Below are 25,194 nucleotides of genomic sequence, written 5' to 3'. Positions count from 1 at the left end.
AATCTTGACCTTGAAATAGAATAAATATGTAACATGTTCATAGCTAACACCACCAGTGCTAAAAACCATAGACATTGAACAAAAACATGCAGAAGATGAGCTTGTGCAGTACTATTTGACTCATTGTTGCAAAATGAGAAATTACAGTTTAAATGTTTTGCTGTCTTTGAATGACCCTCCATTTGTAATTGATTCAGCTCAACAGACTGCAACTCTAAAACCATTGAGATATGGAACTTATTCGTCCCATGTTTAGAGTATGCTTGAGTCTCTCTACCAAAATCAAACTGCAGAGGATGGGACCTTCTCTATTTGAGTGCTCTGATAATGTGCCGTATTAACTTAGAGTGTGAGATGACTGGTTATTCAGGCTGAGATTTTTAGAAGTGCATCAGGAATAAACAAATCATATTTAGCATTTTTTTACCAGATCCATAAAAGGAAGTAGATTACACATTTAAAAAAAACCTATAAATAAGCCCACAATGTGAAAAATAAGTGGAAATCCCTTGAACGAGTACTTGAGCTGACTTTGAAAATTCCCTGTAAGTGGCCATACCGACAGACCAATAAGGTAACAATTCTTGAGGTACCTGCACTAATAACCAAGGGCATGATCAGCTGCAGTCAAACTGGTAAACCTTGAGGAATGTGATTTTTACATGAAGACTTGAAGTCATGTACCTTCAGTAACATCACAGCACAGATCTCTGATGGCAGGCAAATGGGGTAAAAAAGTTACATACAAGACATGGGTCATTCCTTTTGCCACTACACCAGCATGAAGGTGGGCTGTAGCCTTAAAGATACCCAGAGACAACAGACATCAACTTTAGATTTATGGAAGATGAAGTAAGCAAGGTTTAGAGTCAAGGGATCGTATCATAATAAGTTTGACTCCTAAAAGGTATAAAAGGCCTATTAAAAATCTTGCCTGTTGTTACCAACAAGGAGGAACCCAAGATATGTAGTGAACACTCAATAGTTAGTCTTCTTTATCTCTCCAGTCACACACAATTGGTCCTGGGGCACTGTTGTGCTTGTGAGTATGTGAGTGTGAGAATGTGAGCGAGTGAAATCCGTAGGAGAAGGAGCATGAGGGACTGCAGTCAGTTTTCTTTAAAACAAATATCACCCTTGCTTCCAAAAGGTCTAGAATTGTGTTTTGTTACATTAATTTTCTTCAAGAGCACTAACACATGAGTTATAAATTAGCTGTTGGACTGAAACGATAAGCACTAATGTGACAAGCTGGGGAAGGTGCCTAGAGGGTTCTTACAGAGACCAAAGCTAGCTCTGATTTTATTTAATAACTTTAGTGTGATTAGAAATAAAGAAGATTAGAAACACACTGATGGCATTTGCAGATGATTTTTCCCTGGGAAATGTTCCCATCCTTCGCTGGGGACATCATGTTACACAGATGTATAATGTGAAAGGACTAAAGGAGTCTGGGGAGATAGAAATGAAAATGCAAGATTGATCTGGGAAAAACAGAAGATGCAGAATCTGGAGAAAGGGAGGAAAGCCCAGAACAAGGCTATTCAATAGGGATGATGAATCATATTGTCCTCCTTGATGATGCATACATTAACAGTGGACAGAAAGTACTCACTGAAACTTGCTGTCCAACAAATACTTCTTATGATATATGACTAACAAAATACTGTAACACTTACTCATGTTGTGAACAGTGGTAGGGCCATCTAAGCTAGAAAAAATATGCTAATCAAGAAGTACAAACTCAGGAAAGGAATCCTGTTTATTAGTTTTGCATTTTTATTTCAAAGAATGCGTAAGAGAAGGGCAGGGAGGACAGATGTGAACTTTCAAAGCACTATACCATGCCAGTGAATGTAATCTCAAAAGCTACATTGCTACTAGATGGGAAAAAAAAAAAGTAAGGAAACTTTGAATAAAGGCATGTGAGAAAAGGGAGTAAGTTTCAATCTTGAGCAAAGAGGCAGAGATGAGCAGGGAGAAAGGACCAAGGGGCTAGCACTTGGGTCCCTGGGCAGTTCCACTCTGAGAAAGAGAATTTTAAAACACTGCTGTGCCCCCCAGCAGCCATTTTGCAAGGATGCTGGTGATGACCAAAAGAACTAGATTCAGCATACCTAATTGGAGATATCAGGATGCAGATTTCTACTCAGAGACAGCTATATAAACTGCTTTTTGTAGGCAATACAGCAAAGCAAGTATTTCTAGGGTGAGTCAACAACTCACAATATAGGTGTGTGAAACAGGGCAAAACAGGACATCTTTAGCATAAATATGTGACAGAGACAGAGTATGCATGGCTAAAACTAACGGAATAACAAAATGTGTGAATAAAAGCAACAGCTAGCGATTGAAAGAAAAAAGTAGTTTTAACATTTGAAAAACTGGAGGAGTGGCGAGAACCCTCAGGGAAAACAATGAAAAACCCACCCAAGACAAGATAAAACTTTAGAGAAGGAAGGATCGGTTCTCCACTGTTGGAGCTATACTCCTGCGTATAAACCACACAACTGAGCCAGACACTTGGGTGGCCGTGGTTGTGCGGTCTGATGGAGGCTCTGCTGCCCTGGGCTTTCGTTGTCCCTGCTCCAGCCAGTATATCGTCTTCAGCAGAGCAACAGCTCAAAAGAGGCCAGTGAAGAAGTGAGGTGCTGTCTAAGAGGTACAACTGGGTGAAGGCGCTAGCTTTTGGGCTAGTAAGCTCATTCAGGTACCCTCAGGAATCTTGGTCCTCCACTCCAATTAAAAAAGAGTAACTCTTCCAGTCAAGTTGTCCATCTAGCCCTGTTATTTTGTGCAATCCACACAAGGATAATATAACGAAAACTGGTACTGCATTTTCCAGCAAATTTACTGCTCATTAAAATTATATATTTGAGCAAGTGGAAATGGCAGAGTTCAAGTTTGTTTTCTTTTACTCATGATTCATCTATAAGTACACAAATAAATTAGGCAGTCACAGGAGACTGTCAGAGCTACCAGATGCAGTGAATCAGAAGAATTTCTTAGTCTGGGCTGGTAGAGAAAAGAAATGCAAAACTGGGTGATGAGAAGGAGAAAGCCAACAAAATATCAAAGTTCTCAGCTAGCAGGAGGTTGCAAACAATAAGAGTACTTTTTAGAAATTAACATTGTCTGACACATCCTATATTGTACCACAAAGCTTTAAACGATTGTGACAATAGGCTTTGCTTTGTTAAAAATAACTTGTCCCTGACTTTTCTCTCAAGTACTTCTGGAGTAACTACTGAAGTCAATACAGTTATATTCCAGCCACATACCCTTCAGACTCCAGCCCTTTGACTCTGCTATGCACATGGATGGAGAATAAGGAAACCTGTCCTTTTCTGAAGAGAAAAATGAAGCACATGATATGGGAATAAATGAGATGTGGCAAGAATGAATTTTAAAGAAATTATTACCAGAAAGAAACCAGCCTTGAAAGAAACATGTGAATATAGGTTGTTTAAAAGTATAAAGCTTCCATGTTCCTCTGTTGTACAATCACTTTGAGAGAGACTTTATCATGTAGGTGGATATTGGAGTCAATCTTATTTTTCTGGTGTTGGATTCAGACACTCAGGGAAAGCTTCACTCAAGTCAAGCCCCAGACCAATGGAAAAGGCACATTTTCTCCCTGTGTCCCACCAAAGTCTTGGCTCCACAAACAACAAGCAAAAGGAACATTCTCCCCTAGGTCCCCATGGCAGCCTTTGTTTGTTGTATTTCTTCAGGCTGCTGGCTGAAAGTCACCATACTGTCTCCTCACCTTGCCACATGCCTCTCAGGCTCTGTGAGAAGGACAATAGGCCAGTTATGATCCAGTTTTCCAGGCTGTCTGAGCACAGCTGAATTGCAGTGGAGTCGAATGGAAGCACAGCATCTGCCTTCCACTGCACAAACAGTTGGAGAGAAACATCCATAGTTTCTGCTTTCAAGACTTTCAAGCAACTCATGATGCCATTGAGCAACCCAAAAAGATCTGTCCCTCTGAAAAGGCGTTTATTCATACATCCTCCTTGCTATTTGACTCCTTTTCTCCCTGGCTTACCAGTTCTGTGGGTTTCTTACAACAAGAGGACATGCAGCTGGATTTGGAATAGAAACATTTTGCAACTGTGCCGCCTTCATGGTCATGAAACTGTTTTCTCCTGGACTATGACTTCATCTCCTCAGCTCTGTGACATCAAACCTGTGCATGCAGATGACAAAGGAAGGAGGAGACTTAGCAACAGAAAATAACAGATAAAGGAAGAGGCAATCACAGAGAAAATAAATTTAATATTGATTTTATGAGTAGCACTTACAGAAGCAAAAAGAAAGTCCGTGTTGTCGGTTGCGACGGTGGCCACTACCAGGTCTCTAGCCTTTCTCTACATGTACACACTTCTGAGATCAGTAGAAGTTACGTGTGCACATAAAGCTGGGAAGGTTTGAAAGTGAAGAGCTTTACCTCACATTCATTTAGATAACTAATCCAAAGAGAGACATTATAGTGTACAAAGAATAATGTCCATTGTAAGACTTAGTAGAAAATATTTCCTGTGGAAAAAAGAGAGATGTTTACCTATGCATCTCTGGAGCTGCTCACGTGAAAGCAAGAAACAAAGGAGCTTTAAACTGCTATAGTAAATTTAAGCTGGCAGGTGTTTTATGACAGTTTACAGTGTGGCTATGGGTTGTCTTGTCCAAAGTATTCCACAATGCTCTGTTTAAAAGTGATGGTACTGAATGGTCTAGGTCACCAAATAAAAGGATAATATGCATGTCTCATGTGGAGACACCGGATTTTGTTTTCAATGTAAGACCAAAATGCTAAAGACATTCTGATTCCCTGTTGAAGACTAAGCATTTTGGAAGAGCACCTTTTAAAGTAAAATTCAATAATACTATAAGACTGAAGGAAACAAATATGCATGGAGGCAACAATGGCTAAAAAGAAAAAAACCCTATCACTTCTTTATTCAATTATTTTTAAACTAGTAGAGATAGAATAATATGTTTTTTAAAATCCTGAGACCCACAACCTTGGGTCTACTACAGCAAAGCCATGCACATTTTCTAACCGAGCCTTGGGATGCCACCAGAGAGTCTCTGGTGCTGTATCACAGGTGACTTCACAAGACTCGGAAGCATCGCTCTTGGAGACAAGGGCTATTGCCCAGCTAGGAGAAGCAGCATTCCTGTCTTTGGCAATGTCTGTCAGTCTTGCCACAACAGTGATGAATAATCTTGTCAGCTCAGTGCAATGATTATCTGAAGGGTTTCTAATATAATGAAACAGTATGGCTTGGCCAGACTTTCTACTGCTCAAAAGAGTTCTGCAGTCTAGATTGTAAGGATGTTTATACATGCAGATGGATAACATATAGCATCTATAGTTGTTGCCTAAAATTTTATCCTAGTTTTTTCCTAGCTACATCTGTTCCCAAAAGTTTATCTTCTAGGACAAGAATCTAAGCAATGCTGGATTTGGATACAAAAATCCCTAATAGCTAAGAATGAAGCACGTCTCAGACCGGTAACAAATGTGGGCATTGATTGGCAAAGGAAGGTCAGACATCTTTCAGTGCCTGGAAAGCAGTCATAACATTCCTGATGCTAAATAAGACCCAGTTAGCCGTACTGTGGTGTCAACATAACTGATTTTCCATTCTTACTCTGATAAACTATGTAAACCAACATCTGCTATTCATACAGAAGGAAAAACTTTGAGTTAACTACTTAACTACTGTGATGGAGCAAGCTTCTGCCAAACATTTTGAGGTCCAGATGTACAGTTTGAGAGGGTTTTTTCCACAGCTTTCTGCTCCCCAGAAGGAAGCAGATTATTGGGTTTTCTCATGGGCTTTTAGTTATTCAGAACAATTTTAAGAATTCAGATCAATTGGTGTTTTTATTTAAATTTGAGATTATTGCAAACTGAAGTTTCACATAGAAGAACCTGATACTTCTGAATCCAGACCATTTTTCAAAACATCAGGGGTTCTGGTGAAATTTCTGTCTCTGAAAAAAACCTTGACATTTGATACTTGCTTTGCTTCTCTATTGAAACAGAGAAAAGGAGATTTCTTCAACTCCTGATAACGTCAGACTGTAATCAACAATACAGCTGGGAGATGGTGCCCACCTAAGGAGCTGGAGGGCAGAGAAAAATGTGGGCAAGCAACACTCCTAAAGAGCTTAGATTAGATTTGCTCAAGAGAAAAAATGCCAATTCAGAAAAAAAAATACATTTTCTGCTGAAAATAATAAGGTTTAATCCAGCTTTAAGCTTGCCAGCTTTAATCACAGTATATCTATCGGTGACTCTTCACCTAGTTAAATGTAGATAACTGTAGAAAATATAAAATGACAACATGGAAAGATCAACAAAACTAGATGAAAGAAATAGACCTGGTGATTGAAATTCATCCCAGCTCTGATGCTTATTTATAGGTTTGACTATATGAGCAGTAATTCTTCTGATTTTTCAGTAACAGTCGCTGCATGTCTAAACCTCCCCCTCCAAACTTCTGGGTCACGGATTCCCCTGAGTTGCTAGCCCTAATTTGTCTCCAAACCCACTTCCACAACAGTGTATTCAAGGTCCATAATGGTGAAGTACAGGGCCGTTTGTCTCCAGCTTCTCTTGCAAAGCCCTGCTCTGGTCCTCAAGTGATGTGAAGAGCCAATATAAGGCTACCGAGTAATATTAACTTTAAGGGAATAACCGCTCTTGTAAGCTAAAGTGCAGCAAGGCACTGAAGTGCCCCCACATGTCAGAATTTCATGATCAGAAAAAAAAAGCCATTTCATTGCTCAAAAGAACATAAACTTTCAAATGACACTTCATTGAGGGAAGAATGGGAACCTGTTGTACTTGATTTGTCATCCCCCCTCCTCCCCCAAAGGCAGTTGCCAAAATAGCATAATTGAGAGCACGTTGGATGTTGAATCATGTTTGATTCAACAAAGACTACATCTACTGAACTGACTGCATCATTTTAGTATGGAGCTTGTACATTTACCCATCAACAGAAAATGCTTTGTGCCCCACAGAAGGAAGGTTGGTTAGGTTTTCTTTTTTTCTTTCTCACTGCATTTCCTGTAGATGTACCTGAGAGCATTTTCTTAATAGGGGAGTATGGATGTGCATGCTATGATCTGCCATGTGATTCCTTCCTCCTTTTATAACCATTTTTATATAAATAGTATTGAATGCTGATTTTAAAAAATCATCTACTACAACATACTTCTTGTTTTAAAACCACAGGTAAGAGCCACTGTCTTATTAGAAAAGGAAGACATACCTGAAACCGGAGTATTTCTCATCTGTGTAGAAGAGGGATCAGAACTGAACCTTATTTTCTAAGTAGCCAAGAAAACAAATCAGATAAGAATTCAGACCTCTGACCACCTCTGAAGGGGAAAGCTAATGGAAACAGCACCTCACTGGGGACATTACTGCATATCATCACCTAACTGTGACCCTGAGGGAAATGAAACTGAAGAGAAATGGAGCTGCATGCGAGGGAGGTGGAACTGTTCTCATTTCTGAATCTGCAGCAGAATAGCCTAATGGGACATACAGTGCAGCAAAATGAATAAATACCAGAGGAAAAATATTTTCAAGCTTTGTAAAGGAATGACATGCAGATTGAGAGAAAGGCAAAGTCCTGCATTTCTAGCCATTTTTGATAAATGCAGTATACATAATGTCTTGGTCAGAAAAGGAAAATTTAGAGCAGCCTGTCAATTTGAGGAGCTGTACATTCAGCAAAGCATTATGCCTTGCAAGGAACAGGCCATAGAGAGCTGAGCATCCAAAGTTCATTGAAAGTTTCTACAGAAGCCAAAATTTCTCAGGGGTACAAGCATTTCAGACACCTCTTTTCTTTTTTCCAAAGCAGTTGGTTGCTGTAATTCACAGTTTTCCTAGGCAAGAAGAGCCTGCAGCCTGCATAGTACCACTGGCACTCAAACTGCTTTGTGTTATGTAGAAAGGTGCTCAGTTTTGAGTCTGGTACCTGTACATGGGCTGTGTCCCACAGCCTCTGCCACCAAAGCCAGCTCTTGCCAGCATGCCACCAGCGCTGGTCAGCTGCTGAAAGTGGGATAGGAAGAAGTGTTGGGGGAGAAACAGGCTGCGCGGCTGGGAAAGACTAGGAAGCCTATGGCTGGCACCCTAGTGCTGAGAGAGGTTTGACAAGAGGCTGGAGAGCTGGAGGTGGAATGGGCAGAGGTGTAGGGCTGGTACAAAGTCAGTGCTGGCAGACACCATCATGGTCAGGAGCCCTAGCCACAGCTGACACCAAGAGCTTCAGCTGCCATTTCTGCCAGCAAGGGTTGCTACAGCAAGCAGTACCCAAAGCAAGATCTGTTTGGAAACCCCTGCTTCATGTAATATGTATTTCCATTTGATGTTTCCAGGCTGCATTCAGGACAAAGCTTTTTTACTGAAAAGGCACCAAAATGCAATAATGAAAAGCATGTACTCTTTGGTAGGTTTTACAGTGCAAGCTTTAAAGGCTGTAAGTACCAGAGACTCTTCCCACTGAATCTAAATGCAATCCTTGTTTCTCACTCTGGGAGAGTCCTGGGCCACAGGTGGCAAAGTGGCAGGGCGGACCCCTGCCTGCAGGCGATGGCAGAGTGTATGCGCTCCTGAGGCACAGCCTGCAGCCCTGTTTGCAGCCCCACAAGGAGGGACTGTGGAGCTGCTGGGTCACCCAGGTGTTTTTCCTTTCCACCTTTTTTCAGCTGCTCTATACCTGGTGCAGGCACAGGGACTGCTGGGGTTTCATTTGTCCGCAGCATTGAGCTGCTCCGACTGTGCATGCACTTTTTACCAGAAATCCTGTGTCTCAGCTGCAACAGCAAACTGTGCTAGCTGTACTGCCAGAGAGGTCAGCATGGCCAGATCAGCAGTAGGTGGATTTGCCTCCATTCATTAGTCGAAAGAGTTTTCAAGAAAGACACTGATGACGTTGGACCCACCTATTTCCCATATGACCGCAAGCCAAATCTTTGTCTCTTATGCCATCTCAAAATAGGCATAAAATGCTTCCTTCTCTCACCCTAAGACCATTAATATTCACAGAGTGTTTTGAGATCCTACAGAGAAGATGGGATGGAAGTGTCAAATTTATTCACCTATAAAGCTTGTATCTCACAACTGGACGAGTCTGTGATGCTCTCCTTACCTTCTGGCAGCTTCCCAAGGCAAGTAGAACCTGAAGCTGGCATCCCTGTGGGGTGGCAGAACCAGCACAGCAAGTATTGTACGTAGATGGCAAAATGGCTTTCCTCCTTAGCCCTGTGTTAAGTGCTCACTGAATGAGTTCAACTCCACAGACTCAAGGACAGCCAGCTCAGGTTGCTTCCTCCAATACTAATACGTAAACAAGTTACTCACTTGTTTTTTTCAGTTAATGTTATTCAGAGACAGTAAAATGCTGTAGAGTATTCATTCTGGTTCCAGTTGTGGAAACGGAGCATGTATAATTACCAATGTGGGTAGCAGTCCATCTCATAGCCTTACTTATGCCAGTGAAGGATATTATCTCATTATATCAGCTTAGCAGTCTTCTTTCCCTGGAATTTGAAATAAGCAAGGCACATAAAGGAATGATGAAACAACTAATTACAAGGGACATTATTTTAAAAACTGCACAGTAGTCAAAATCCATTAATGGACTATTTTACATCATTAAACTACTTCCAAGAAAGTATCTAGGCTTTTTCAGCATAAACATTTCTATATTGAAAATGTAACTTGAACCTAACTCTATGGTTAGCTATTTTTTGAATGAGTATAATATGTGCTTTCATTTATGACAGGGCAAAGATGAGTGAAATTTTTAACTTCATTATGCCTATCATCCAAAGTAATTTAGAAGATAGTCCTGCTACATGGACTCTTCTGCACTAGAATGCTAATAATGACTAATGTCTGGGGAAACAGAAAATAGAGCTGCTAGCAAGGACTTGTTTTAGCCCATGTTTTAGGATTTTTATTTGAATAGAAAGTGCTGTTCTGATTCAAAGGTAAAATACCTTCAGAAACTTCTTGGGTACATTTTTTAGGTTACAGTACACATAGGCTTTGTTTTTGTTTTCCAGCTCTCAGTCCTTCAACACAACTGAACCTCAAGCTGACCTTCATTCTTTCCTTCTTGCTGATCAACTCCAGGAAGAAAGATTCTGCAAGGCTGACCCCATGATTTGTTATATCCGTGAAACATTTTGGTCAGCACTCAGTTGCAAGTGGAACCGTGCTACCCACCCCCTAGAAATATGGGAGCCAAAGAATCCTGCTCAATGGATCAAGAACATGTCCAAAGATGTTACTGCTGGAGACAACAGTGGAAGATGTGGGCATCAGCTGATTACAATAAAAGCAGCTCATTCAGGAGCAACCTAACCCTTCACACAGCCACCAAGGTGGGCAAAGAAGTCCCTTTCCAAATGGGTCCTTTCTTTGCCAGGTTACTGGTTCTTCTTTTGAGAAGGAAAAGGTGAAACAGTTTGATAAACCATTTTCTTCATCTCCCTTGGCAAGAAAACCATCCTGCCAGATCCCATGCATTGCACTGTGCAGATTATATAAACAAACGTATTTGGCAGAGTGAACATCAGAGAGAGAAAATGGCAATGTTTGAGCAAGGATGTGGGGTATGCGCAGTAACAGAGAAGTACAAACACCCATTGCTCCCAGTAGTGATTCAGTATTGAAAACAGTTGTAATTCACTATCCCCCACCACCATTTCTTGCACAAAATAGAGGGACTCTGCTTCCATAGGTCTGTGTGGCAATATGAATGGCCACTGGTCCTGGAGTGAGCAAGCCACATCCACTGGTTTTACAGCACTCTCTGAAAGACACAGTACTGCAGGGTAGTCCAGCTGAAGGAGCCTGATCTGGCCTCCAGGATGACAGACCCATCACCTTAGAGGCGATGACAGCTGTTGTCAGAGTAGTCGAATTCCTTCTGTGGCACGCAGGTCTCATGGCCCGAGCGGGGCTTCCCTGCCATGTATGCCGCGCATACCTCCCACTGTACAATGAACTCTTGAGACCCTATTTGCAGCTGGAAACTCTTGAAAGAGTGGTACCCAGAAACTGAACTAGCTGAAACTAGTAACTAAACTGAACCCTTTCCTGGCAAAAGGAATGCACCTGTTACATCAGCGCTCTGGGCCATATATATGTCAGTAGCTGGTTAACAAAACCCAGGCCTGGAAACAATGCTGCAGAGTGTATAGCTTTGTTAATGGGTTTGGTAGCAGGACCAATAAAGTTCATTGTTGAGTTTCCCTACAAATGGCTTCCTTTGTGCTGCAGCTTTTTACATCAGCTTTTAACTAGACCTACCAGTTGTACTAGCCAGACTGAGGGCATGATCTTCCCAGAGGCTCTGGTTCCCATGAAGTGAAAAGGAGACTTCTGAAACATCCCTAGGATTGCCCTTGGGCTTCTGAAATGGTCCTTTTTGCCTAGGAAACCTCTGTGCCCTCCCTCCCAGGAAATGAACAGGAGAAAATCAAGGCAGAGTGAATTGTGATTTTTTCTTTTTAAGACTCGGGAAATGTTGATTTTAAGGCTCACATGAGATATAAACACAGTGGGCAGTTGGGTCAGTCTGGCACTACTAGGCCTCAGCTAGCTGACTCAGCTCTACCTCTGAGGACTTCAGCCCCAGATGGCACAGCTGATTCACTCTCCACACTCAGAAGAGCATAGGGCAGCCGGGCTGTCCCTGCAGAGGGGACACTGAGCTCAGCCCTCATGGGATGTACTGATGGGCTGCAGGCTCAGGGGGTAGGAAGCAGATGGGGAACAGGCAGAGTCACTCCCAACAGGCAGTTTTTGAGTAGGAATCTTTTGTGTATGTGACCACAAACTATCAAGGGCACAATTTGAAACTGTTTGTGCTGCTAAAAAGCGAACACTTGGAACAAGCACAAATTATTAAACAGCTCCTCTTGATCCAGGAACAGGCAAGTCGTGAATACTTTCCCACAAAGGGGGAAGAATTTTGCCAAGTGGCCGAGCTGCCTCTACAGGAGGGTGTTGAGGAGGACCTGCAGCAACATTAACAGAAGCAAAGCCTTCCCTGCAGATCTGCAGCAACGCACAGTGAAGAGGGACGCACATCCACGTAATTACATCGGTCTCCTACGAGGACGACTGAGCACAACACCATCATGCTTCCTCATCTATTTCTTTCCGTCCTGTCCCGCTGGCCCGAAGGCGAGATTTCAAGAGCGGCAGCCGGTCGGCAGGGCCGGGGGAGCCGCGGCCCGGGGCGGGGGCCCAGCGCTGCACTTCCCCCGGCGGCCAGCGGAGGCTGCTGTGGGTCGCCTCCGCCCCGAGGGGCTGCGGGGGTCCTGCCCCGCCGCGTCCCGCCCCGGGCACGGCCGGCAGCTGGAGCCGCGGGAGCGCAAATGCAGCGTCCCGCCTTGCGGTGGTCGCCCTTGCAGAGAAAAAGAAAGCAGGCGAGGGCACGACGGGGCAGCTGTCAGCTTTCTTCCGAATTAAAGCCCCTGGGGAAACCCAGGCCAAGCCGCAGAGGGGAGGCAGAGAAGGCTTTGGGGGCAACGACCGGAGCACTCGGGCCCTCCGAAGCGAGCCGGGAGCCGCTCAGTTTGGGCAGGTTCCCAGGCTGCCGCGACGCGCCGGCGGATGGGCTGGCCTTCGGCCGGGTGGCCCTGTCCGGTACTTTTGGGCAACGAAGGAAGGGCCGCGGCTCGTCGCAGCCCTCATGTAACTTGCCCTCGAGTTTTGCTGTGAAAACAAAAGCAAAGCAAACAGTTCCCCTTCCCCCCAGGCCGAAAATAAAGCTCGGGCACCACCCGGGCTGGTCGAAAGGGCTTCATTGTCGTTTTTAAATGAGGTATCTTTGCAAACGCTCGCCCCTCCCCGAGCCAGCGGGGAGCCGCCAGTATCCCTGGAAGCGAGAGGTAGCGGGGAACAAAAGGCAAACTCCGAAGTGACATTGAAAATAAAAGGGAGCTTTGGTTACCCCCCGGGAAAGGTCGAGGGGGAAAGGTCGCCTTCCCGCCAGCGCACGGACTCCCGGCGGGCGCGGAGAGCGGCCCCGGACCCGGCCGCGCAGCCCCGAGGGCGCGGGCGAGCGGGGAGCCCCTGCCCCGCAGCGCGCCCAGGGCAGGCTGCAGCTCCCCCGGCCCCTCGCCGGGCCAGCCCGCGGGCAACGGGGGGGCTTCGAGACCAGACCAGGGGACAGCGGGCAACGTCCCCCCTCACCGGCCACCGAAAAGGGTTGCGGTAAAGCAAACCGCTGGTGCCGGCTGCCAGCCTCCCCCTTCACTCTGCAGCCACGGGCACACGCGTGTCCGTCGGCCCCGCGCCCAGCCCCGCCCGGGAGCCGAGAGCCCCTTCCCCCGGCGCCGGCGCCCACGGGGAGGGCGCGAGAAGGCGGGGGGGCGGGCAGGGCGGCGAGGTGACCCACTTAAAAGCTGAGTTCCTTTTTGAAACACTTAGAGACGACAGGGCTGGGGACTGTGAATGTATGCGTAAATATATAGTCACGCATACCCGCTGCCGGAGGTACGCACCCCGCACGCGTGTGTGTGCGTGTGTGTCGGAGGTATGCACCCCGCACACGTGTGTGTGTGTGTGTGTGTGTGTGTGTGTGTGTGTCGGAGGTATGCACCCCGCACACGTGTGTGTGTGTAGGCATGCCTGGGTATACCCACAAAAGCACGTAACTCCTAAGCTACCTAATGCCATATCCCGATAGCTGCGCCTAAAAGCAGATAAACAGATAAATAGACCGATCCCCACAGGATTCTGTGTATAGGCACGTATCGATAAAAAGCATTTACGCATGTATTTATACCGACAAAACCCATGCCTATATTTTTAACTATAGAACAACTTTTTGCAAAGTGGCTCGACAACCACCTTCCTCCGCAGAAATCACCTCTGGCTTGGGTGTATCAAAGACGCTTCGGGGTAACGATGGGTCTTGTGTGTGCGCACTGACAGGGTTGCGACGGTGACGGTCTACCGACATTAAGGAAGCCAGAAATGGAGTACTAACGAGGACATTATATTAATTGCTAATAACACCGGTGCCAGGATGAGGGTGTCAGGCAGCAGTTCACACATCGGCGCGGGTACTGCTGCTACCCACTCCAGGCTACTGGGGCGTCCCTGCCTACAAACAGCCCTTTCCCCCGGGTGCCCACGCGGGGCAGCCGCGGAGGGGCGCGGTGGGGCCGCCGGGCCGAGGCGTGCCCGCAGCCCGGCCGCCCCCGCCCTGGCACGGAGCTCCGGCAGCCCTGCCCTGGCACCCCGTACCTGGCCCCACCCTGGCCCTCTTGGTCGGGAACGGCCCGGCAAAGGAAAAGACGAGGGGGTGTCGGAGGATTAGGGCAGGAGGGCTCAGCCGTCCGCCAGGAATTGGGGAAGGAGGGAAAAGAGCGGCGAGTAGGTAGCGCTGCCCTCGCACAGAGCCTTGCGAGTGGGGCCGCCGGGGATTGGTGGCGAAGGGGCCCCGAGAAACCCCAGATGCGAGATGCTTCACGCCCTGGGCAGCTGGAGGAGCAACTGTGCCTGCGCTGCGGAGGGGTGAGGATTTGCACTTTAGCCTTCGGTGGTTTCGCTTGTCGTCTTAGATTCCCGCGCCAGGGGAAGAGATTTCGACCGGTGTGCTGCGGGGTTTCTCCCACCCTAACGAGATAAACGGGGCAGGGGAGCTTTCCCACGGTGGCGAATTGTCCCCATGAGCCACAAGAGTTTTTCCCCCCCGCGTGCTCTGTGCCGAGGGAGAGCTCCCAGGGAGCGTGTCTGGGTAGGACTCCTGCCATACACGCCCAAGCATGTGCTTTCCAGGCGGGGAGCGGCTCCCAGCGCCCTGCCCGCGGCCGGCAGTGACAGCCACACCGTGTCCGCCCTACTCGGTCACTGCGGAAACCCCCGCTCCCTCCCTCCCGCCGTGGGGTCTGGGTACAACTACCATGGGGGGGGGGGCTAGGGGGACAGGGGGTCTATCACACCGACATGCACAAGAAATCAGTGATTAAGTTCCCGTGAGCTCGCTGAGGTTGGGTCGAGAGGGGAGAGTTGCAGCAAGCTGCCTCGGTGGTGTCCCTTTTCCAGACGCGGGGCTTTGGAAGGGTAATTTCAATCTCTCTATGGGTGTGTCAGAGTTGTGCCGACGACCAGGAGAGAAGAAAGAGTTCTGTCCCAGCTCTGCTCTTGCCCCGTTTAACTCAGACTCCTCCAGGAGCGGCTGGCCCCGCCGCAGAGCCCGCCGAGCCCCGCTCCCGGGGCAGGGCAGGCTGCACGGCTGCGGGCAGGGCTGCGGACAGGGCCGCCCCCTCGGCGCTGGGAGCGGGGCCGGCAGGGCTGAGCAGGGGGTGCTTCGTGTGCTTGGCGCAGGAAAGCACGCACCCGCGAACCGGCCCACGGGGAGCACGGAGCACCTCACACCTTTGCATCAAGAAGTTACGCCTAGAAAGGGTCTCTCTGCTTGAGAAAGAATTGCCTGGGGCTTGCGTGGGACCCTTCCCGTCTCCCCTCCGAGCCCAGGTGCCCCGAGCGTTTCAGCCCGCCCAGCCGGCCGTCACACCTACGCACATGCTTAAGTTTTGTGCTGAATCGGGGCCGCGCTCCTGCGTGGGCTCCGCTTGCGGGGGAACGGCGCGGAGCCGCAGCGGGAGCTGCAGGTGCCTGAAGGAAGGGAAAAGGAGTTTGGGGCAAGGAGCGAGTCAGGCGCCGGCCCAGGCAGAAATGCCCTCCTCCTCCCCCTTCGGCGGCTCCTGCCCGCCGCAATGGGTGGCAAGGCAGAGCCGGAGACCTTCGGCGGCTCAGGCTGGCCGAGCACATTTGATTCCCCCTGGGGAGGCAGAGCAGCGCGTATAAAAAAGACATTGTTGTCTTTGGAGAGCCCTGTGCGCACTTTCAAAAGCTGATCCTTGAGTTCCCAGCCCCCGCAATCCAGTTGATGAGGAAACGCGCTGCGGTCTTGGTGGCACCGTTTCCATTGGGATTGGCACCATTTGATTGACAAAGTCTCCCATTCTTCCACCTCTCGAGTGTTATCAAACGGATTGTGTGGGGTCAGAAGCTATTGAAGGGACGTCCGTGTAGCCGCATTCTGCAAACACGGGGTGAAGACCGTGCCTTTCTCATGAAAATGCTTCCACCAGGCAAAACGCATCTCATCTTCCCTGCTCTCCTCCTTAGCATTTCCTTTTAACTCGAGCGTTTTACTAAGCAGCATCACCAGGTAAACGAACACATCACTGGAGGCAGCCTAGGCAGGACCCCGTCGGGGCGGCCACCCTCTCCGGGGCGGCGGGGAGCCACCTCTGGCCGAAGAAACTGGGGTGGGGGGTTTGAAAGAAAAGGGCGAGCGGACGGGACAGGGCAGCAGCGAAGAAGCTTTCTCGCCACTCGTCCGCGGCTTGACTCGCCCCGTTACAGTTCGTTTGGGGCCGGAGAGGAGGAGCAGAGGCTGACCTCCTTTTCCCTAGGTCGGTCTAGCGGGGCTAAAAAGTACTGTCGGGACCTTGCGGGGTGTCGCTGTGCCTGTACGCGCTTTGGGGTGTTTCTAACTAAGCGGTCAGACCTACGAGGAGAGTTGCAGCCCGCTCCCCAGCCAAGGGGGGGTGAGGAGATCTGGCACTAACCTCCCTTCACAAGACCCCGCGCAGAGTCAAGGCTGGACTGGCTCCGGTTAATCTAATTGAGCATTGTTTCGGAGGCGATTTAACCTGCGCTCCTTCGAGCGGGAGGATAAATCAGCTGGCCCTGGCGCAGCCGGCGGGGGAAGCGGCCGTTCCGGCGGCGGTCCCGGCAAGGCGCAGGGTGGGCGGCGGGGCGACCCTCCGCCCCCGCTCCCGTCCCCGCTGCCGCCGCCGCCGCCGGAGCCGGCGCCAGGGCCGCCCCGGCTGCCCCACCTCGCACTCCCTGCACAGAAACGGGGTCGCTGCTCCTGCCCCACAAATCGCGCGGTCAGTCGCTGCCGTTCGTCTCTGATTCGAGCCGACCGCAGCGTCATTTTGGTGTATCCTGTGGTAGGTTTTTTTACCCCTCCACCCACCCCCTCCTTTTTAAGGCTAATAAAAAAGGCACGGAGCTGATGTGCCTGAGAAATCCGGGGCGGGGGGGGGGAACCCCAACAACCACCAAGGCAAGGTCGAGTGCCTCTCTCTGTAGGAGCGAAACCAAAGACCGTACTGAAAAACACGCGCAGAAAGGGAGGGAAAAAGGGGGACGCGGGGATGAGAAATGTTCCAGGGATCTGGAAAGACAAGATCTAAAGATCTGGAAAGGAAAGACAAGAGGTAAAAGCAGCCGCCTTTCTAGCCCGAAGTCGCCCTTCCCTGCCTTTGGTGACCCAGCAGACTCACAACAAGCCCACTTCGGGGTATTCAGCCTTGAGGGAGCTGGTGCCGAAAGAGGCAGCTGAGATGATGTAGGAGAGCTGGAGGCCTGATTGAAAGAAAGTTCCCCCGATTATATTTGTGTGGAAAAGCTCACCTCTTGCAGAGCTCTAAAGTGTAATCAAGGCTGAGGCTTACACTTGAAGGATGTTAACTCTCATACGGGAACCTACTTTCTCCTAAACGGTTTCTTGCCTAGTGAATGAGAGCCTCCCAATTGAAGCAAAATGATCCTTATGTACTAATATCAAGCACAGTCACAAAGCGACCGGCTATTTATGCTGCCACTTTAGACAAAGATATTTGGTTATTCCCGGGTAGCAAGAGCACTTTTGCATTTTTAAGCACGAACCAGCCGAGCACAAACATATTTACAAGTGCAATTACTAAATAGTTACTTGACACTTCAAAGTCACTGGGCTAACTATACCTTCGCTGTAATTTTCTTAATATTCAGGTAATCGCTGTATTAAATTGAGTTTGCCAGGGCCGTAGGCCGGGGTGTGAAACGCTCAGGGGAGGTTTCTCTCCTCTGCCCGGGAACACCCCGAAATATAAGCTCTGGAGACACAGGACAACTTGGGAGATTTCTTCAAAGACCCCAGTGGCATTAGCTGCTGGCTGCGTGTACGTGTGTGTGGCTGTGAATGGGCTCGCTTTTGTTTCCACACCGGATCCCAGAACAGACCCGAAAGTGCCAGAAATTGCAGTTTATTCGAAACTGCAGGGCATTCATTGGCAAGGTGCTGCAGCAGATGACCTGAGAGGTCTTCTCCAGCCAGCTCCCGCGCTGTATAAATAACCTTAGAAAGCAGCTTCAGGTTCAGAGGGACCACGAGAGCCTGTGACAGTCTTTGCCTTTGAGAATAACGAGCGACATTTTGCGCTAACCTATTTTTCAGCAGTCTCTCGCCCCAGGCAATTAAATTACTGCTTGTTTTTGCAAACTTGCATCTTCCATTTCTCCCTGAGGTTAAAAAAGAAAAAAAAAACCCAAAAGAAAAAGAAAAGAAAAAAAGCCCTAGTTGGACGGAACTTATGGGTTTAGGGAGAGAAACCATCCTCGCACTGGGGGTCTCGCACTGGGGGTCTTAGCAGACATGGAGGAGGGTCCCGAGGCGCCAAATCCCAAGCGCTGTGGAGGCAGCAGCCGGCCGGGGTACCTGGCAAGGCGGTGCGGGGAGTGCGGAGCGCTGGGAGCGGTGGCCCAGGGCCACACGCCTGCCCTCCGGCGAGCCGCCCTCCCGGCGGCCGGGCTCCTGCCAGACCGAACTTAGCGGGGGGAGAGGGCGACTCGGTCCTTTTGCTCACCGGCATTCAGCCCCGTCTCCCCAGCTCTCACAAAGGCTGGGCTGACAGCCTTGCCACCCGGGAGCTGATTTTAAATCCTTTCACCCAGTCAAATGGGGGTCTTTTCGTCTTGCTTTCCGTTTCCCGTCCACGGTATTGCCACCCCCGAGAAAAATAAAATGAGTTGTGCTCACGGGGTCTCTCTCTCTCCTTCCCTCTCTCTCCCGCTCTCTCTCTCTTTTTTTTAAGACATTAGAAAAAAAAAAAATCCTGACAAGTAAAACTTAAAGGTGTTTACCTTGTCATCAGCATGTAAGCTAATTATCTTGGGCAAGATGTAGGCTTCTATTGTCTTGTTGCTTTAGTGCCTATGCCCCGCCTCTGGTGGCAGCCTAAAACCTGGCGTCTGGCTAAAACAAACGAAAGGCAGCCCTGAGCCTCCACTCAATCCAATTAAGGCGGACTTCGTCCACTCGGTTACGTGTACATCCAACAAGATCGGCGTTAAGGCAACACCAGAATATTTGGCAAAAAAAAAAAAAAAAAAGATTTGCCTCCCCTTCCTTTTTTTTTTTTTTTTTCCCCAGCCGCCGAATCATGTCGATGAGCCCAAAGCATACGACTCCTTTCTCAGTGTCTGACATCTTGAGTCCTTTGGAGGAAAGCTACAAGAAAGTGGGCATGGAGGGCAGTAACTTGGGGGCTCCCTTGTCAGCCTACAGACAGTCTCAGGTTTCTCAGCCGGCCATGCAGCAGCACCCCATGGGCCACAACGGAACGGTGACTGCCGCCTACCATATGACAGCGGCAGGGGTCCCCCAGCTCTCCCATGCTACGATGGGGGGCTACTGCAATGGGAACCTGGGCAACATGAGCGAGCTCCCGCCTTACCAGGACAGCATGCGGAACAGCGCTTCGGCCACAGGATGGTACGGCACCAACCCGGACCCCCGCTTCTCCTCAAGTAAGTCAGCCCGGGGCTGGGTGGCCGGCGGGGGGTGGCCGCGCACCTGCCCCGCCGCACCGCGGGCGCCGGGCGCCGGGGGCTCCGCGCCAGGACAAACGTCTGTCCAAATCCCAGCCGCCCCCCCCCCCGCCCCTCCGCCCCCCCGAATTCTTCCTCCTGCCCGAGGATCGTGCCCGGTCCCTCCTACCCCCGGCTGGTTCCATGTCAGACTCCCGGGGCTGCTTTTGCGGGGGGAAGAGGGTGGGTGGGAAGCCCCGCTGTGGCGGGGAGCGGGAGCCCGGGGCTCGCCGTCCAGCGGGGCGGGAGCGGCGCGGTCGGGGGGCCCGGCAGGGAGCCGGCGGTGCCTCTCCGCCTGCGTGCCGGCCGGCACCGGGCAGGCGAGGAGGGTAAGCCGGAGCCGCCGGAGCCGCGTCCCGGGAGGCGCGGGGGGGAGCGGGCGAGCCTGCCCCGGCCGGCGCCGGCGGAGCCCCGGTCCCCGGCCGCTCCCGCCGCGCTGTCACAGCAGGTACTTGCTCGGGTGTCACTCCCCCACGTCCCCCGCCCCGGGCAGGGCGAGGGGAGAGCGGTCGCCTTCATTCACCAGGGCTGAGCCGGGCGAGAAGGGGGTCCCGTCGGCCGCCGCTCGCCCTGGGGACGCGGGGCGTTGTTTGGGAGCGGGGGCGTCCCGAGTCCCTGGCCGGGGCTGGGCTGCCGGGGGGCTGCGGGGCCCCGCCGGGGGCGAGCGGCGGCGGGAGCGCGGGGCCCCGCTCGGGCCGGCCCAGGCCGAGCCGCCTAAAACGTGCCGCCTTCTCCCTTGCAGTCTCCCGCTTCATGGCGCCGTCCTCGGGCATGAACATGGGCGGCATGGGCAGCCTCGGCTCCCTGGGAGACGTGAGTAAGAGCATGGCCCCGCTCCAGAGCACGCCGCGGAGGAAACGGAGGGTCCTTTTTTCCCAGGCCCAGGTTTACGAGCTGGAGAGACGTTTCAAGCAGCAGAAATACCTCTCCGCCCCGGAGAGGGAACATTTAGCCAGCATGATACATCTCACCCCGACTCAGGTCAAAATCTGGTTCCAGAACCACCGCTACAAGATGAAACGACAGGCCAAAGACAAGGCTGCGCAGCAGCAGATGCAACAGGAGAACGGCTCTTGCCAGCAGCAGCAGTCTCCCAGAAGGGTGGCGGTGCCAGTGCTTGTAAAGGATGGCAAGCCCTGCCAAGCAGGCTCCAACACACCCACGGCAGCTATCCAGAGCCATCAGCAGCAGGCAGCTACAACGATCACAGTGGCTACCAATGGCAACAGCCTCGGACAGCATCAGAGCCACCAGACAAACAGTGCGGGGCAGTCTCCAGACATGGGACAGCACTCGGCCAGCCCTTCCTCTCTGCAGAGTCAAGTCTCCAGTTTGTCTCACCTAAACTCTTCTACTTCTGACTATGGCACTGCCATGTCTTGCTCCACCTTGCTATACGGTAGGACCTGGTGAAAGGATTAAACAAAGCAAAAGAAAAAAAAAAAAAAAAAGGAAAAGGAAAAAGAAAAAGAAAAAAAGAGCAGATTTTCCCAGTCACACAAATCTCTGTCCTGTCCTAACTACTGGGTGGTTTTCTTTTTTTTTTTTTTCTTCCTTTCTTTTTTAACGCTTTTCCCTCCCCGTTTTACTGAGTGGTTCTCTGAGGACCTCTGAGAGAGACTTTTTGTTGTTGTTCAGTTTTGTTGTTACTCTTGATGGTTTTGGGTCTTTTTTTTTCCTTTTATTTTTTTTCCCCCAAGGTTGTTGTATGGGGTGTTAAAAAAATATCTGACTAATAACCACGGAGCAATCTGCAGAAAGGGGACCATCGGTAGGCATGGCCCGAAGGATTGGATTTCAGATGTACACTTTGCCAGCGTCTAGGACTTGCATGTAAATATAGAGATTTTGGGGGATGGGGTGGTTTTCCCAAAAAAAACCGCATTCGCGTCACCCAGACACAAGAAGCAGCTTCCCCCCTCCCCCGGTCTCCTCTCCCAGCCCCGCCGCCGGGGCCAGAGGATGGAGACGTGGAGTCATCAAAGGCTTGGCTTTTATTTTCCTCTTTACGTTTGATGTGAACCTGTAGCTGTATAATGCTGTCAAAAGTTGGACTAAACCCATAGTTTTTAGTAGCCTGTATATTTTGTTGTAAAAAGAAAAAAAAATACAATCAACCAAACCAACCCCCACCTTTTTTATGGACACTGATCGCCCCGTCGTAAATCCTCTGGCAGTTTGTTATTTGCGCACGCCGCCTTTTCCTGTTGTAACTTATGTAGATATTTGGCTTAAATATAGTTCCTAAGAAGCTTCTAATAAATTATACACATTACGAATATTCTTTTTTATTTTATGTTATTTCCCTTTGGTTCCCCCTCCCGAGCCTTCCTTCCCCGCATCTTTTTCTTCTTTCTTTTTTGTTTCTTTTTTTTTTCGTCTTTGCTTGATGGAAAAACAACCCGGGACGCTGCCCAGCCCTGAAAGGCCCCTGCCCTTCCCAGGGCCCGGACCCTGCTCCCAGAGGGGAGCTGCGCCAGGGAGTAAACGGGATGCAGGATCGGTCCTTAGCGTGCAGAAGTGACAAGAAAACGCGCGGGATTCACAGCCTCGAGAGCGAAGGGGTCGAGTCCAAATTCATTAGCCCGATTATTGGGGGGCGGGGGGCACCTCAGAGACTTCTTGCTAGAGAAAGCAAAGTATTCCGGGAGTAGAAATTCAAATGCCAAAGGCACAGAGGAGAAAGAAGGTAAAAATCTATCGCCACTAGAAACAAATTAACGAAGAATCTGCTGACGGTATAGAACATGCGGCCGATTTAAAAAGCGTCCAGTTTTAATATCTTGTGAAAAAAAAAATTTCTACCAGGTTTTCCCATGTACTTGTATTTTAAGGGGAGGACAGTCACCTTATCTATAATCAAAATTAAAAGATAGTTTATTGTCTAAGACACGTAGTTTGAATTAACTTTCTTTATCAGACTGTATTTGATTTTCTTCACGTACCCACCTCCGCAAGCGCACACGCACACGCACACACTGCCACGCAGTTTCTCCTGCCCACGTCCACCCATTACCCAGGCAAAAGGTTAGCCGCAGGCTGCATCTCAGTTTAACGCAGATTGCTTTGTGGATTTGGGGGGGTTAGTTCTTTTTTTATTATTATTTTATTTTTATCCCCCCCCCTCCCCTCCCCCCCCCCTCCGTAGTGACTTGGGAAGCTTGTAAATAAGGAGACGAGGAGAAAGTGCGTGTGCGCTCACGTGGGGGTGTGCGTGGGTGCGCGGGGTGCTCGCCTGGCTGAGGCACCAAGGGGCGTTTGGTAGGAAGGCAAATATTATGGGTAATGCAAGGCATTTAGATATTAACTTTGCTGTAAATATATAAAGCGTATCAAGTTAAGCAGCTCGTATCCGACAAGCCCGAAATACATGTAATTCGCCATCGTTCAGGTCCCAAACATCCCTTTTGTGAGTGTAACAAAATAAGAAGTCCCCCATCCTAAAAGACCTCGTAGCGTGTTTTCCTTCGCATCTGCTGCTCGGTTTCGTTTTTTTCTCCAGGTCCCCTCAGTTAAACCACGGAAGCGAATCGCAATCGTTGAAAGACCTCTGAATTGCAGGGGTATTATGAAATGCTCATAGTTTTAAGAGAAAGCAAGCAGCTTGCCCGGGATGGAAGCAACCCAATATCCAGTTTAAGTAGCAGCTTTCGAAAGCTCCAGTCTTTTATTTAGACAAGATACCCGGTGTTACTCGGACACCAAGTGCTAGTTTGTATGGAGAAAAAGGGAAATAGACAGAAGGGGGAAAAAAAATAATCGGATTCTTCCCCCCCCCCCCCCCATTTCTAACTAGAGAACATCACGTGTGTCAACAGGAATTTCGAGATCTTTCAGTCTTTATATTACGTCCTGCTTTATAGAGTGACATTCTCAACTAACCCAAAAAATATTTTTTTCTTTTTCCACACAGAATATTCGTTTCAGATCTAAAACATCACGTTAAGCGGGGCAGGGGCGGTGGTGGTGCCTGGAGTTTAGTGCTGTTATTTCTGCTAAAAGAAGAAAGTGTTGGGAATTCCTGGTCCGTGGCCCAGCGCTGGCAGCTCCCGCGAAGGGAGCCCGAGCAGGGTTAACTCCACGTTTGGTGGGTTTTTTGTTGTTGTTGTTGTTTTTTTTTTTTTTAAATTAGGGTTAGTTTCCCCCGGAGTTAATATACAAGACCGAGAGGAAAGTGCTGTGGTTAAGTCGACATTTCCCCTTCAGGTGTAATTAAAGTTTGCATCCTTTCAAACACAGGAACGTCCAAAAGTGAGGAGCGCTGAAAGGCATCAATACAGCCAAGAAATACTATATACTATATCCCCCCCCCCCCCCCATTGGAGTTAGCGTGTTCGATAGAGATCCACCCAGTGACATTTTATTATAGACTTCGGGGAAATAAATGAATTTTATTGTGTCTCGACAACCTCATAAACACATATTTGGTGGTGGGTGTAATTACTGTAATGGATTATTATGTACACTGACTTATCTTTCTTAAACTAGATTTAGTTTCGATTAAATAAACTCGTTTCCACTTTGTCTGATGTCGGCTTAGTTTAAAGTCTGTTTACTTGTTCCACAGAAAGGTGCATTCATCTCTTTATTAAGCACTAGAGACCGAGCAAACACAGTTCAAACTGTATTTACATATCAATCAGGAGAAATGCAAACAAACTGCTCTTTAACAATTTTATAGAGTTTTTTTATGACATTGTGTTATTGCCTTTTATCATAAAATTCTTTGTATAAACCCGTTATGCCTTGATTGGGATGAAGATCTTTGGGGGTGTGTGTGTGTGTGTGTGTATGTAAATACACGTTTTAATCTCCAGTCTCCCTCGAGAACACTCACAAGAACTTAGTCACTGTATAGCTTTTCTAAATTAAAATATGTGCCTCCGTCTAAACGCCTGCTTCTTCCAATACGCTGATTTCCAGTCTCCCGGTAATCAATGCAGAACTTGGATAATGGGATGGGGGGGGGGGGAGGCATTATTCAAATCTGAAATGATGGGAGAAATGCACGTTTCCCAATATAACTGCTCCCCTACCGACGTGAAACCGTGGGCACCCCGTGTTTGGAGATATAAAGGGATCCAGTGGAGGATGGCTATTCCCTTCCACTCCCCCACTCCCTGGCACTGCCTGGAAATGCAGGAGAATTGCGGAGGGCATTTTTTCCTGCTGTAAATAGGAGTTCATGCTTGAGTGCCATGAAGTGTGCATGTAGTGGCACAGCAGGCTGTGGAAAAAAAAAAAAAAACAACAAAAAAACCCAACAACCCACCACCACAAAACCCAACAAACCCCCATCACCACCGCCGCCGCCACAACAGCAGCAGCAATAGCAAAAAGGCTTCTTCATATTTGCCGTTTCATATCGAACCGGGTTGTGCGGGGTGGGTTTTTTGTTTGTTTGCTTCTCAGCAGCCTGTTAGCCAGAGGGGTGCTCGGCGGGAAAGGCTCGGAGGAGCGGGCGGCGGCGGGGCCGGCCC

At 49.0% G+C, this 25,194-nt stretch overlaps 1 protein-coding gene across 1 annotated transcript; it reads left to right on the top strand.

Moving 5' to 3' along the window:
* The first annotated feature begins 14,377 nt into the window (after positions 1-14,377).
* Positions 14,378-22,822, top strand: NKX2-1 (NK2 homeobox 1). The gene is made up of 3 exons (XM_075103392.1): positions 14,378-14,578; positions 19,278-19,654; positions 20,457-22,822. The coding sequence occupies exons 1-3, from the start codon at positions 14,526-14,528 to the stop codon at positions 21,125-21,127; spliced, it is 1,101 nt and encodes a 366-aa protein (XP_074959493.1). The 5' UTR covers positions 14,378-14,525; the 3' UTR covers positions 21,128-22,822.
* The last annotated feature ends 2,372 nt before the right edge of the window (positions 22,823-25,194 follow it).

This window comes from Phalacrocorax aristotelis, chromosome 9 (genome assembly GCF_949628215.1).
Source record: "Phalacrocorax aristotelis chromosome 9, bGulAri2.1, whole genome shotgun sequence".
Classification (NCBI taxonomy): Eukaryota; Metazoa; Chordata; class Aves; order Suliformes; family Phalacrocoracidae; genus Phalacrocorax; species Phalacrocorax aristotelis.
The sequence above is the reverse complement of the archived record's forward strand: the minus strand, read 5'-3'. Positions and strand labels throughout refer to the sequence as shown.